Source organism: Labrus bergylta, chromosome 5 (assembly GCF_963930695.1).
Source record: "Labrus bergylta chromosome 5, fLabBer1.1, whole genome shotgun sequence".
NCBI classification, from domain to species: Eukaryota; Metazoa; Chordata; class Actinopteri; order Labriformes; family Labridae; genus Labrus; species Labrus bergylta.
Window position 1 is genome coordinate 15,657,917 of NC_089199.1, and position 13,632 is coordinate 15,671,548.

Here is a 13,632-nt window from a genome sequence, read left to right on the forward strand (position 1 = left end):
AAAATAATGTATGAGGCTGAAAAGGTAAAGTTGTTTTTGTATTTTGAATCAAACTGACCCAATGTTTGGCTGCAATGACGATCACTTTTTGCTCCAGGTAAATGTGTTGGATTAAATCGTCTAGCTTCTTGAGTATGCAGTTCACACAACACTCTCAGTTCTCATTGGAAGATAAATGTTGACATTTTCCTTTTGCTGTTACACAGTCATACATCTGATGATAGCATCAGGGACACGATTCAATTTATAATAGGTAACATTTCATCCTCAAACAGCGCACTGAGTGGGTATGTAACAGAATGCCATAATCCATCAATAAAAGTGTATTGATAATGTCAAATGTTAATATGTCATCCATAAAACCTTGGGTCCTCTCGTCACCAGGACACAACCTGCTCAGCAACACACATTGCCTCATTGCGTTGTTCACCGTCGACCGGGGTCTCCCACAGAATGGCTGTTGCCGTAAAATGTTGCATGCCGTGACAGAGCCGAGAGTTAATCAAAGTTGATTTTCAGTGTGAGGGCACAAGTGCCTTTTTCGGCTGAAGAACTGTTTAGCTAAACAGCACTATGTACAACAGGGTCCCGCTCTTCACTGTAATGGTAGCAAAAGAGTGTCAGAAATAATGGATTCAAGATCACTTACACAGCTTGAAGCAGGCTACGGCATTCAAAGGGGAAAACACAATTTGTTGCTCAAATTATAGTTTCGGCTCTATTGGTTGCAATTGTAAAGAAAACACGAACTTTCAAGGAGAGCTTTTAAAGAGTTTAATAAAGAGCAAAACATGATGACAAAACAACAGTTTAGACACTGCCTCGGAGTGATGATATTGAATGGCTTGAGAGAGGACAGAGGGTAAAAAAGCTTTGATGTAAACAGACAAAATGTCATTGCACCACTTTTGGTTGACCTGGAGATGAAAAAAATAACAGCGATGACAACGATCCATAAATGCAAATGGGTATTGCTCTTCATCAACTAAGACCTAATATTTGCACGTCACTATCTTTGAACACTGTAAAGGATATATTTTAAATTCTGCTGTCCATCTTTTAAGTTAAAACTAATAAAAATATCTCAAAAAGAAAAAATCAACTGTCCACTAAACAAAACATTTAATTGTAAATGTCTTTATAATGCATTTCTTTGACTATCAGGTTGAGCTTTTTGCATACTTGAATCAGATTGTTGTTCTCATTCTGTTAAATACACGTATGCCAAAGTTCATTGTTATTACTTAGGATGATGGAAAATAATGTGATATGCTCTTGTTGCAACTTTTTGTCCTTGTGTCAGTGCTGCAGCTGCTTGTCTCTATACTGCCCCTCAGTGGCAAGACAGGAAATGGCCGCCAAGAGAAAATGTGCCTCTTATGTGAACAAATTCTCCTAGACCTTGTGTTCACACACTGGAAAACTTTTATATTTTACCATAAAATATGAGGATAAGAATCCCAATAACTTCTAATGTTCCATTGCAGCTGTAGATAAATAGCAGAGAGCAATGGAGATGATCAGATCTCACTCCATATCTTAATGGGATCCTCTCACACGCCATTCCCATTAATGACCAATCCCCCAATTATGTAAATCAGAGAACAGTCACTAACAGTGAGAAGTTGAAGTTGCTCACATAAACACCAACAGTGTCACATTACAGAGTGAGCTAATTGGCCACTACTTTTCATATAATTGCAGCAGCTGGGGTCACGTCCTCGGCTAACCTCTCCTTTAAGTATTGTTTTTCAGCACACAAACAGTTAATGGAGCAATTAAGAAGGCACTCACAAGCACCACTTGTGGGGGCCATTTGGCAAGAAAGTGCTGGAAAGAGGCAGACTGGAATGCTGTAATCCTGCATATGGTACACAAGAGTCTTGGACCAGAGGGAGTGGTAAGTCAAGGTGCAGACAGTGCACAATACATCTCACTTTTACCCTTTTGTGGTTTGAATGGACCAGTATGTTGTACTTTCCATGTAGTCTGTAAAAAATATATAATGCTTATTATTTATTTTAACCCTAAAATACAGTGTACAGAGTGTGATAAACAAGCACAGTTGTGCCAGTTTATTTAGTTATTGTATGATCTATTCATGTGTTTTGCATGCTCAAGAAAAGCAGATGTCCTTTTATTTTTCTCAATACGAAAATGTCACCCCTGTTGTTTTCCAGCAAAGAACAAAAACTAAAGCTCTTTTTTTTTTATATATATATGGAAAATGAATTAAGAGAGATTGTGTCTTACTGTAAGACAATGCTAAAAGCCACAATTATCTTAATTGTTTTAGGATGAAGTAAAGCATAGAGAACATGCAGCAATAACAGAGAGAAAATAATCAGGGGTTGCTTTAAGAAAAACAAACTGTGTTTTTCAGTTCACATTTTTTCTCCACTTTCTTTAAGAAAAGGAGTTATTTATGACATATGACATTTCCACTGTTTGATAAGAACTGGCATCATTTTTCCAGCCATAGCACACAACAAACTGAACCTACATACCCAACACAGAAATGAAAGCTTACAGATTTCTTATCAAACAATGAAACAAACGTTAACATACCTAAATATTACCAGTTTAATTAATACTGTGTTTAACGTGTCTTGAGGAGATTATATACATCAAACCTAAGATATAAGAGAGACTTATGCTAAGAGAGTAAAGAGGGGATAAAAGTTTTCATCTCTTCATCTACCCCATCTACCAGAGACTTTGCCCACCCTCTATGACTAAGTTATGCCCTGTCATGTAGTCAGAGGCATCAGATGCCAAGAAGACCACTGCAGCTTGCAGGTCTGTCACTTGAGCCAGTCTACCAGCGGGGATATCTGACAGCCAGCGCTGCACAAGCGGCCTCAAACTCTCTGAGTGGATGAGAGGGGTGTCAACAATCCCCCTGAAAAGAGAGACAAAAAGAAAGTGAGAGAAAAGGGGTGGGGGTGGGGGCAAAATTGAATCAGAAGGCATCACAGGAGTGACAGCATTGCTTCAGAGCCACCACTTTGGTGACAAAAATAAACCCAATTATCCTTTGGAGAAAGGGCATAGCATGACATCTCTGATGATATTTACTGTGGGACTAGTGGTACTCAGATGAGCAGCCCATCTCATGAAGAGCCACATGGGTGTAAGGGGACATCTGGCATAATTTGCTCATATGATATGCAACTCCTTAATATCCCTGCTCTGATTCCAGTTCAAATTTTCAAAGAATTCAGGAGGAATTTATAAAAAATAAAAGGATGCTTAAGATTTAGTGGGTGTACTGTATTAGTATCCAATAGCTCTGCAACACATTTACTCAATCACAACATAAGCAGTTCTCTCGATACCCTTTCTACTTGTAACAGAGCTTACACCACTTTCTTCTAAAACAAACGACATCGAATGACATTCACAACTGACGTGACACTGACTAAAAAGCCTTGAGGCCTGAATTGTTGTTCAATGTATTCTGCTGCCTTGATATTGAATTCTAACACTGGATAAACTAGGACTTCTAAGAACCCCAAGACATCATGGTTAACATATTCCACCTCAATTATATATCACTTCAGCTGCCCTGTTATCTGGAACCTTTGCTGGCAATCAGAGGTACTGTTTTCCCTCAGCCAATTTTCTAGATAATGCAGCTTATCACCACCACGGCTAAAGTTGCCAATAGAATCAGGCTCCAGTCAACCTCGTGAGCACTAATTGTGTCCCTTTTTTATGCATATTTACCGACTGTCACTTCAAAGAAATCAGCAGCCCATTGAGACGCCCAGTAAGCGAGGGGAGAGACAAATGCTTCTCTGCAAATTAAAATTAGCAAACAAGCTGCCGATAAATAAAGCTGAGCGTGAAGCGTGTGTGAGGGCTTTGTTCTGGGGCTATGACTGTGCTGGCTCGCCTAGTGCCACCGGACGGATTTTGCTCAGGGATGGCTGGGGCTAAGGGACGCTTCACTAAACCCCCTCCTCACACAGTCACACACAACCCGCCCTGTGTTCTTACTGTTTTCTTCCCCCTGCTCAGCTTCACAGACAAATAGATACAAACAAGGCGCTATTGTTGCGGCGACACTTTAAATGAGGGTGCAAATTTGATTCCCTAATTGAATAGAACAATTAGAGCAAGTGTTTGGTTGATTCATCCCTCAAGACATCATCTAATTAAGAACTGATGTATTGTTTGAGGATTTAAATTAGTGCATCATTCCTAAATGGGGCTCTTCATATGAAAGCAAACACACTAATCACCACTTTCTCTGGCAGCTCTGTCCCTTAAAATGCTCAAAAGGTGGAACCGTGTGTTTTGGCAAATAGCGGTAGGAGAAAGAAGGCTGAGAATGGACAGTACTCACGGTGAAATGCAGTTGACACACACTCCTCTTTCAATCCATTCAGTGCCTAGAGTCTGAGTCAGTTTGACCACTCCAGCCTTTGACGTATTGTAGGAGAGCTGCTTCTGGGGATGTGGGACTGCAAGGACGAGGATAGAAAGATTAAAGCACAGTGTTATATACAGAGAACATTTATTGCATCATTAATAAAAGGAGGCACTTAGGAAATTTACAGGTTATTGTAAATGTTTTTACTCTTACTATTCTCTTTCTTAACAGAGAACAGTTCTTTTCTCACAGGGGCTTACAGCATGCACTTCATATATCAGCTCATGTGGTTCTTGTTGATACTACATAAAAGCTCTTCCATTAGCTGCTGAGGCCTCTGCGGACGTGGTCATGTAAAATTAATCGCTTATTATGTCCAGTTATGCTCTGTCCTCAGCAACAAAGACAGGTAGTCATTTGTTTGCCTTGACCATCCCAGATGCTGCACACTGCATGGGATGCCGGGACAGGGGCTCATTTTCTGCTGGTTGATTAATCATCACAAGAAAAGCTCCAAGTTACATACAACTTTAGTAGTTAACCTCAGCACCCGTCGATCTGACTGCCAAATGGCTTCAGTGTGAGACCGCGATGATGAATACCAGCCAGCTGCAGAGAGGCAGAGAGGGGAGAAAGGGCTGCAGCATCCCGCATCCCTAGCTCAAATAAAGGATATATTTCCAGGACAGAGGTAAAAGTTGGAGACGGAGTAAGAAATAAGATGTAAAGGGTGGGATAACAGAACTGTGGCTGAGAGTGTGCTTGAGTGGGATTGTGTATAGATAACAGACAAAGGTAATGTTCGGTTGGGCTGGGCTGGATAAGGATAGGCTACGACCTCAGAGGAGCAGGCAAGGAGGGGCAGAGCCCAGGGCTTACACGCAGATTGAAGGTGAAATCCGACTTATCAGGACAGGAAACACAGCTCAAAATGCCTAACAGCACTAATCCTCGCTCAAGACCTGATGATACGGCCCCAAAATACCATTCAGAAAATGCCTTCATCCTTTAAATAAACCTGCATTGATGTTTTCGCTGTCTTAAAGAGCAGTAATCCCCAGAGAAGGGAAAGGGAGTTAGCAGGAGAGCATTCTCAAAAGCCCTCTTTAACATTCACCCTGTTACTTGTTGCCCATTTCAAGTGGGAGAAAACATGCTCTTTATCAGGCCTGCCTTTACATTTTGAATTCTTCAGAGTTCAAATAATGCTCTTTTTTTTCCCAGAATGGTGGCTGTTTTAATGTGAATTGCTATGCAGCAGATGTCTGCAGGTATGAGAGTCACAAAGCCTCTTAAAGGTCCTCAGCCAAAAAGCAGAATGTGACCATATTTACTTGGATATTTCCTGTCTGGGAGTCTTTGATCTGCTGGCCATTATTTGGAAAAAAAAAAAAAAAAGGTTGATGGTTGGGACTTTGTGAACTGTGTGTGTGTGTGTGTGTGTGTGTGTGTGTGTGTGTGTGCGCGTGTGCCCAACAACACCCCCTCCACACACAATCTATTCAGCAGATGGACAAAAAGCTGTCATTGAGCATTTTAATTGGGCATTTACGGCTGCTTTTTGGGCTTCCACTTGGCTAGAACAGGTCCCATCTGATTACACATTATGACAATATTATAACAGATGTCCAGACCAATAAAGTAAATTCCTGAAGGACTGTACGTAATGTGAGTAATTGATCATTTTTTTATGCTGGCCTCTATTTACCAGCATGCTCCTGTTTTACAGATTGCCCCTGCAGATGGGACTGTGGCCCATATGGCATAGCAGTTTACTGGCTGTTTGACTATACTGCTGATGAAGTGTTGCTGTTCCTCTGGAGGAACCTGTTGGAGGAACAATACACAAGTGCTACACATTTCAAGCCTTTAACTCGGCACTCACTACAGTCTAAAAGTGTCTTCCGCTGTTCAAACAACGCTGCTGGCACAGGTTTGGGTTTTGCCGTTGCACAGGAACCCTCCCTTCCCTTGTTGTACCTCAGGTCGCCTTTTACATCCTCTAAACATCTCCACAGAGAGGGGATGTTTATTATGATGCAAAAGCACCTCAGCAAGATGCAATTACAACAGTTTTCTGCAAAGCTCACTGTATACAAGGGTGGCTGAATCTCTTTAGAGCAGAGTTTAAGTGGATAAGAACTGCAAAACACAAAAGCTGACTAATCCTGCTTTAAATGAGCAGGTTCAACCTAAGCTTCTCATAAACAGGAAAACTGCTTCTTTCAACTTTGCCCATGTAATGATCTTCAATCAGATAGGATAACTCTCTTTCAACCTAAAAAACTGTTTATTGTAAAATGTGTTTGTGCACACAGCTGTATAGCTTGTTGGTATTTAATTCTCCCTTCCTGATCTGGACACGACTCTTCATGCAAAACTCAGATATTAAAAGCAGACATGTGGGGGCTCAAGAGAAAATGTGCAGGAACAGAATCATCACTCACCTATCAGACTGGCCATGGAGGCTGTGTTGATTATCTTACCATAACCTTGCTTCAACATCACTCGGCCTGCTGCCTAAGGCAAAAATGCAGAGGAGAGATACACATTAAAAACCTTAGTTTTAGTTTTTGGGGGCAAACATAGAGGTTCAACAGCATTTGAGGCAGCTGAGTGAATTTTGACTGACTACCGAAAAGGTGAGGCCGAACTGACCATAGGCTATCATGGTTTTAACAAACATTTATTTAAAATGGTAAAAATTTATGTAGTCATTTAAGGATTACTTTTTTTTTTGTAAATTAATTGAAATAGAAACATATTTTATTTTTCTAATCAAAAGATTCTTCCATAATTAAACATTGCAGCTTTGCATAACTACAAATACTCCAGTTTATTTTTGTTAAATAGTAGCCATCAATAAAATAAACGTTTCAACCCCCCTTAAATTATTTGAATAAAAGATTAAAAAGTTTCAGAAAAGGTACCAACGGATTTTTTCAAATTTCAGATGATTGAAAGACCAACAGTTTTTACTCACTGACGATTAACTGCAAAATAACTTAACTTTTAATTTCCAATACATTACATTACCAATAAAATTACAAAAACCAAAAATCATGTTGCCCTCACCTGATAATACTATGATCTTGTCTTTTAGGTTTTATTAGTAATATTTGAATTCACTTTTATGTTTGAGTTAAAACTAGTTAATTAAAAAAATAAAATGTTTACATTTGAAGTGTTAAATGTGTTGGAATACAAATGCATAGAACAAAAGAAAAATGCATATTTTGTGTAATACAATTTTGCAAATGTAAGCTTAGGTAGTCACACACACACACACACACACACACACACACACACACACACACACACACACACACACACACACACACACACACACACACACACACACACACACACACACACACACACACACACACACACACAGTGTGGTACAAACCTGACAACACATGAAAGTACCCCTCAGGTTAACATTAAAGGTTTGGTCCCACTCCTCTAGACTGGTGTCTTCACTGGCTGAGTTCAAATTAATTCCTGCATTGTTACAGCCAATGTGAATGGCCCCCCATCTGGAGACAATGTTATCAACCATTCTCTGGACATCAACTGGTTTGCTAATGTCAGCTGTGATGGAAATGGCATTGATGCCTGTATAAAAAAAATGTTTAGAATGTTTAGAGCACTTTGTAGATTAAGCCACATTATATGCATTAAAGCCACTTCTATACTTGAACACTTTAGACAATCAATATTTAAAATATTATTAGAAGGTAGAGCAAATAAAAAAAAGAAAAGTGAATGAAAATTGCTTTGTTTTTGTCAATCCAAATGCCATTTAATGCTTTAAAGAGATAAAGAGAAGATATATGAACAACTGAGGCTCAGAGGAACATCATCCTGACAAAGTATATCCTTTATTTTGCTGCCCTCTGCTGGCCAAAATCAAAAACTAACCACACTAAGAATCTATGGCATCAGTCAAGAGTCTGTGATTTCACAGAGGTTCTCACATAAACCCTGAAACATGAACTGTTCGGCCCCCTTTTTTAGCTGATTCCTTAAATTTGTTGCTTTGAATGGATTGCTCCATGTAATAGCCATTTCAAATTTTCAGGAAATGACTTTACTTATAGTTTAACTTTATTTAACTCTCATGCATTTGCTCCAAAATAATGACCGTCTCCTTGTAAGCTTTACATTTAGAAATGGAGACAGCAAAGGGGGATTTATTTTCTCAACACAACTTTGAAAAACAGATGTTTTCTTACATTATGACTCAGTAACAACAATGAGAGCACACAAAGGGAAATAAGAGCTGCAAATAGGAACTGGTCATTGAATTTATTATCTGACAGGAAGAAAACTACAATTTTGATGAATTATTAATCAAAATAAAAACTGCTAGTCAACGATCAATTGTTCTGCTTTTTGATTATATTGGAAATTGAATCTTTATTTTATATTCGTTGAAATTTTGATTTATCATTTTATTTTGTTTCATGTTTTACATTTATTAATTAACCAAGAGGTATTCAGCAAATTTGATTTTGAAAGATCAATAGCAGAAATAAGCAGTCATACTATAGCTGACTGTAAGACAGAGCTAACCACTTGGCCAATCAGGTGTAAAGGTATATAGGGCATGTAAAGGGAGAATGATACATAGATGTGTGAACAACAGTTTGTTTACTCAGCTAAAGAGTTAGAAGTGCAGGAATTGTGGGAATATAACAGGGCTTTGAAGCTCAGACCCAAGTCTTTTTTGTGTCTACATTTCTTACCTTTCAGAAAAAGCTCTTTAGTAACTGCCTCAGCTTTATCTTTGTCAGCGTCTATAATGGCCACCTTTGCACCAGCCTCACCCAGGGCATGAGCAAAAGCCCGGCCTATGCCCTGGCCAGCACCCGTTACATAGGCCACCTTTCCATCAAGTCGCATTCGATCGAGGATGGAGCGTCCTTTGACCCCGCGGAAAACTTCGTCATCTGTTATTTTACTCTTATACAAATAAAGAAGATCAGCTGATAAGTCAGTGAGAAAGGCAATTTAACTTAATGAAAAGTAATGCAGACAGTTATAGGTCATCATATCAGCACTTGCTCCTTGAAGTCTCTAAACATTACCTGGGTCACTGAGCTTTCCAAAACAGCAGATACCCGACGGATCAAACTGATCCCATCTCTAAGAGGGATTATGACCTTAAAAACAAAAAGCAGCATTGAAAAACGGTCAAGCACAAATAAAACAAACACAGTTTCATGTAGATGTAGTAAATGTAGTAAAATTGAAATGTACCTGCTCCACGCGGGGATCATCACAGACAAACTGGTTAAATTCTCTAAGAGCCAGTGCATTGTCATCTGTGGAGTCTTTTAGATAAACTTTAGCTTTGAACAGTGAGTTATCAACACATATGATCCCTCCCAATCTCAGCAGGTTGTTGTCCAAAATAAAGTTGTAATAGTTAATATAATTATTCTTGTCCGCGTCGATGAACACCATGTCAAACTGCTCCCCTGCAGCAGCCAATTCCTAGAAAAGACAGAGGGTCATTAAAAAACGGATCCCCCGGCCTACTAAAGTTTAAAAAAAGAGGAGTCAGGGTTAATATTTTTCTGCTCGGATTATGCACATGACTGTGTCCGAGTCTTCTCTGACAGTCCTTTAAAGTTGAAATGTTTCTTTTTCGCTCACCTTTAAGGTGTCCATGGCAGGTCCAGTATGGACATTAATCTTTCTTCCGTGTGGAGACTTGTCAAAAATTGGCTGGGCAAAGTCTTTGAGGTACGGCTCTAACTCACAGGCAACTAAGCAGCCATCTTCAGGAAGACCTTCGGCCATTGACAGTGCACCATAGCCTGTGAACATCCCAATCTCCAGAACCCTCTTAGCTTGACTCATGTGAATCAGCATCTTGAGGGTCTGGCCTGACAAAAAAAAAAAAAAGTTGCAATATGCTATAACAGGGAATATAATGACAATGAGCAGTACATCAAAATGTCAGACCTTCAACATGTCCAGTGATGCACTCTTTGGGAAGCTTGAATATGGTTTTGCCCTCCTTGTGCACTTGTTCCCAGTCATGGGAAATTGTTTTCCTACAAAAAGAATAAATCAAAAAATTAACAAATTTGCCTCACAAGTTTATAGAATTGTAGATTATGTGTGGGAAGCCAAGCCATACTCATAGAGTTCTGCCAGAGGTTTACTCTCCTGTGTGGTCATTTTTTCCAGGTAGTCATCCAGGCCACTTGCTATGTCCAAGGCCTTCTGCAAGTGACGAGTCAACCCTTCTGGCACATTATCACTTGTTTTGGCTATCTCATTAGCTTTTGTTAAGAGATCCACAAGGACTTCCACTGGGGTGTCAGGAACTTTGAGAATAGTATCAAGTCATTTTAGTTAAGTCATTTATCAACTCTCTCTACACAGTTCTTCATTTTTCAACAGAATGAAGGGCTTAACCTCTAAATACTGGTCACTGACTTTCCTGTTATTTTCTCAATTTAATGAACTAATGACAGAACAATGTGGGAAAATGCCAGTTATAACCACCCCACGCCTGAACCTGAGTTTCATTCTTTGCTTTGTCCTAAAGACAGACAGTCCATGTCTTAATATAGCCAAGAAAAAGAAGATGCAAAACTGCACAAACAATGAGATACAAAAAAAGTTGAATTTATTTCTCATTTTGTTTTTGTAGTTGGCTGGGTAAATATTTATCACATCTAGGTCTACAATCATCTACAAAAACGTTGTATTTCAATTAGTTAGTTGATAATGAAATGATCTGTAGATTACCAGCGTAATATTCTCTGCTATCAATAATCTTAACATTCATAATCAACAGAGTGGACACAACAGTAGGCTATATAAGAAAATAATAATGTGGGTGGATGTTGGTCGTTGATAAATTAACGTCCTGAAATCACTTTTTGACAAAACGTATGGCCCTGCTCGAAATTACATTTATACACAGCCTACACACACTTTTCTCTCCACACCACAGACGAGACACAAGGCAGTGTAGGCAACAGACAGCATGTAGCGGTGCATCTGATCTGCAAATAGCCTGTGCCATACCGTATTCACTAGACTCCAATAGAGTTAGTCATCCAAAGTTACGAACTGTGCGGTCTGTAATCTTACCCTTGTTGGCTGGCATGGTGCTCGTTTCCGGGCGTGACGATTTCGTAGTAAGGGGTCAGTAGAGTGGTGATATAAAGCGACGTAGTGGTGGAGTGTATGTTATATCACAGCACGAATGCTAATGACTTTGTAAGGGGAGTGACTGAGAGCTTGCACAACAGGCGCAAACGCGCGTGCATGCTTGTCATAGTTCAGGCTGCTGCACGAGACTAAACACGATTCACAGTTTTTACAACTTTGGAGACAAGTGGGTTAAAAAACATCAAAAGTTATCGAAAGTTATAGCCTAAACCAAAACATACTATGCAAACAAAGAAAATATTACTGCAATGGTCAATGTGAAAATGTTTTTGAGCCTCTTCTTTCCAGAAACAAATATTTCATAATCTTCAGAAATATGAACATGAAAAAGCAACAATCTCACATATCTTCTTAAGCATAATGAACAAATTCCATTCACATGATCAACTACAACATTTCTAATGGAGCACAAACTGAGACATTCTTAATTCAAATAACTACATTTGCAATATGCTAATTAAACTCAATAAAATGAAATGTAAATTATCTTTTAACTAGACGTTAAATTGAAATACTGTATTGCTGTCCACTTGTCTGGGGAAATTTTACTTTAAGGGGCAGATAACTTACGCAAGTTTTTTTTTTACCCTAAAACTAAACTATGTATTGGTCTTTTAAAGGCTTCATGACAAATTGTAATAATTACAACAACATATTACTGAACAATAAGCAACCAATTGCTTATTTGGTAATCTAGAATAGGAAACATTACATTTTTCTGAGGTCAGCTCACTTGCTATGTCCAAGGCCTTCTGCAAGTGACGAGTCAACCCTTCTGGCACATTATCACTTTTTTTGACTATCTCATTAAGTTTTGTTAAGAGATCCACAAGGACTTCCACTGGGGTGTCAGGAACTTTGAGAACAGTATCAAGTCATTTTAGTTAAGTAACCGGGCGTGACGATTTCGTAGAAAGGGGTCAGTAGAGTGGTGATATAAAGCGACGTAGTGGTGGAGTGTATGTTATATCACAGCACGCATGCTAATGACTTTGTAAGGGGAGTGACTGAGAGCTTGCACAACAGGTGCAAACGTGTGTGCATGCTTGTCATAGTTCAGGCTGCTGCACGAGACTAAACACGATTCACAGTTTTTACAACTTTGGAGACAAGTGGGTTAAAAAACATCAAAAGTTATTGAAAGTTATAGCCTAAACCAAAACATACTATGCAAACAAAGAAAATATTACTGAAATGGTCAATGTGAAAATGTTTTTGAGCCTCTTCTTTCCAGAAACAAATATTTCATAATCTTCAGAAATATGAACATGAAAAAGCAACAATCTCACATATCTTCTTAAGCATAATGAACAAATTCCATTCACATGATCAACTACAACATTTCTAATGGAGCACAAACTGAGACATTCTTAATTCAATTATCTACATTTGCAATATGCTAATTAAACTCAATAAAATTAAATGTAAATTATCTTTTAACTAGACGTTAAATTGAAATACTGTATTGCTGTCCACTTGTCTGGGGAAATTTTACTTTAAGGGGCAGATAACTTACGCAAGTTTTTTTAATTTTTTTTTTTTACCCTAAAACTAAACTATGTATTGATCTTTCAAAGGTTTCATGATAAATTGTGATAATTACAACAACATATTATTAAACAATCAGCAACCAATTGCTTATTTGCTAATCTAGAATAAGAATCATTACATTTTTCTGTGGTCAAATCAAAGTTCTGTTTTCAGGTTGAAGTAGCTCATGTTTGATTTTGCATCTATGCCCTGTGACATTTAAATATTGTAGAATATCTCTGAGAGGGGAGGTGGGGTAAGACTGCATGTGACAGAATAGACTTGGAAATCTGATGGCTTTGTTCTCATTACAAATCTCACCATCCTAGGTCAAAAGGAGATGTTTTTTTGTCTGGCTTCTGTTTTCATCTGTTTTGTTATTCAAAAATGTATTGACGGTCATAATGTGTGCAGCACCAAGTATGTTTAGCAAAAACTAAATCATTGTGTACTTATAATATAATATAAGATAATAAACCTATAACTGTCTTTGGCTCCTTTTTGCCACTTAACCATGATATCTA

The 13,632-nt window shown here is 38.6% G+C and overlaps 1 protein-coding gene across 1 annotated transcript; it reads right to left on the reverse strand.

The window, feature by feature from the left end:
• Positions 1-759: 759 nt before the first annotated feature.
• zgc:113054 (uncharacterized protein LOC541322 homolog) lies at positions 760-11,644 on the reverse strand. The gene is made up of 11 exons (XM_029277324.2): positions 11,498-11,644; positions 10,533-10,722; positions 10,355-10,446; positions 10,043-10,275; positions 9,644-9,880; positions 9,472-9,546; positions 9,130-9,346; positions 7,788-7,996; positions 6,826-6,898; positions 4,352-4,469; positions 760-2,902 (listed from the first exon to the last, which is right to left on the reverse strand). Exons 1-11 carry the CDS (start codon positions 11,511-11,513, stop codon positions 2,707-2,709), a joined length of 1,656 nt encoding a protein of 551 aa, XP_029133157.2. The 5' UTR covers positions 11,514-11,644; the 3' UTR covers positions 760-2,706.
• Between the last annotated feature and the right edge of the window lie 1,988 nt (positions 11,645-13,632).

Coding starts and splice junctions, on each gene's coding strand:
- zgc:113054 (XM_029277324.2), bottom strand. Junction 10,447..10,532: donor CCTCTGGCAGAACTCTATGA/GTATGGCTTGGC, acceptor TTCTTTTTGTAG/GAAAACAATTTCCCATGACT. Junction 10,276..10,354: donor CATCACTGGACATGTTGAAG/GTCTGACATTTT, acceptor TTTTTTTGTCAG/GCCAGACCCTCAAGATGCTG.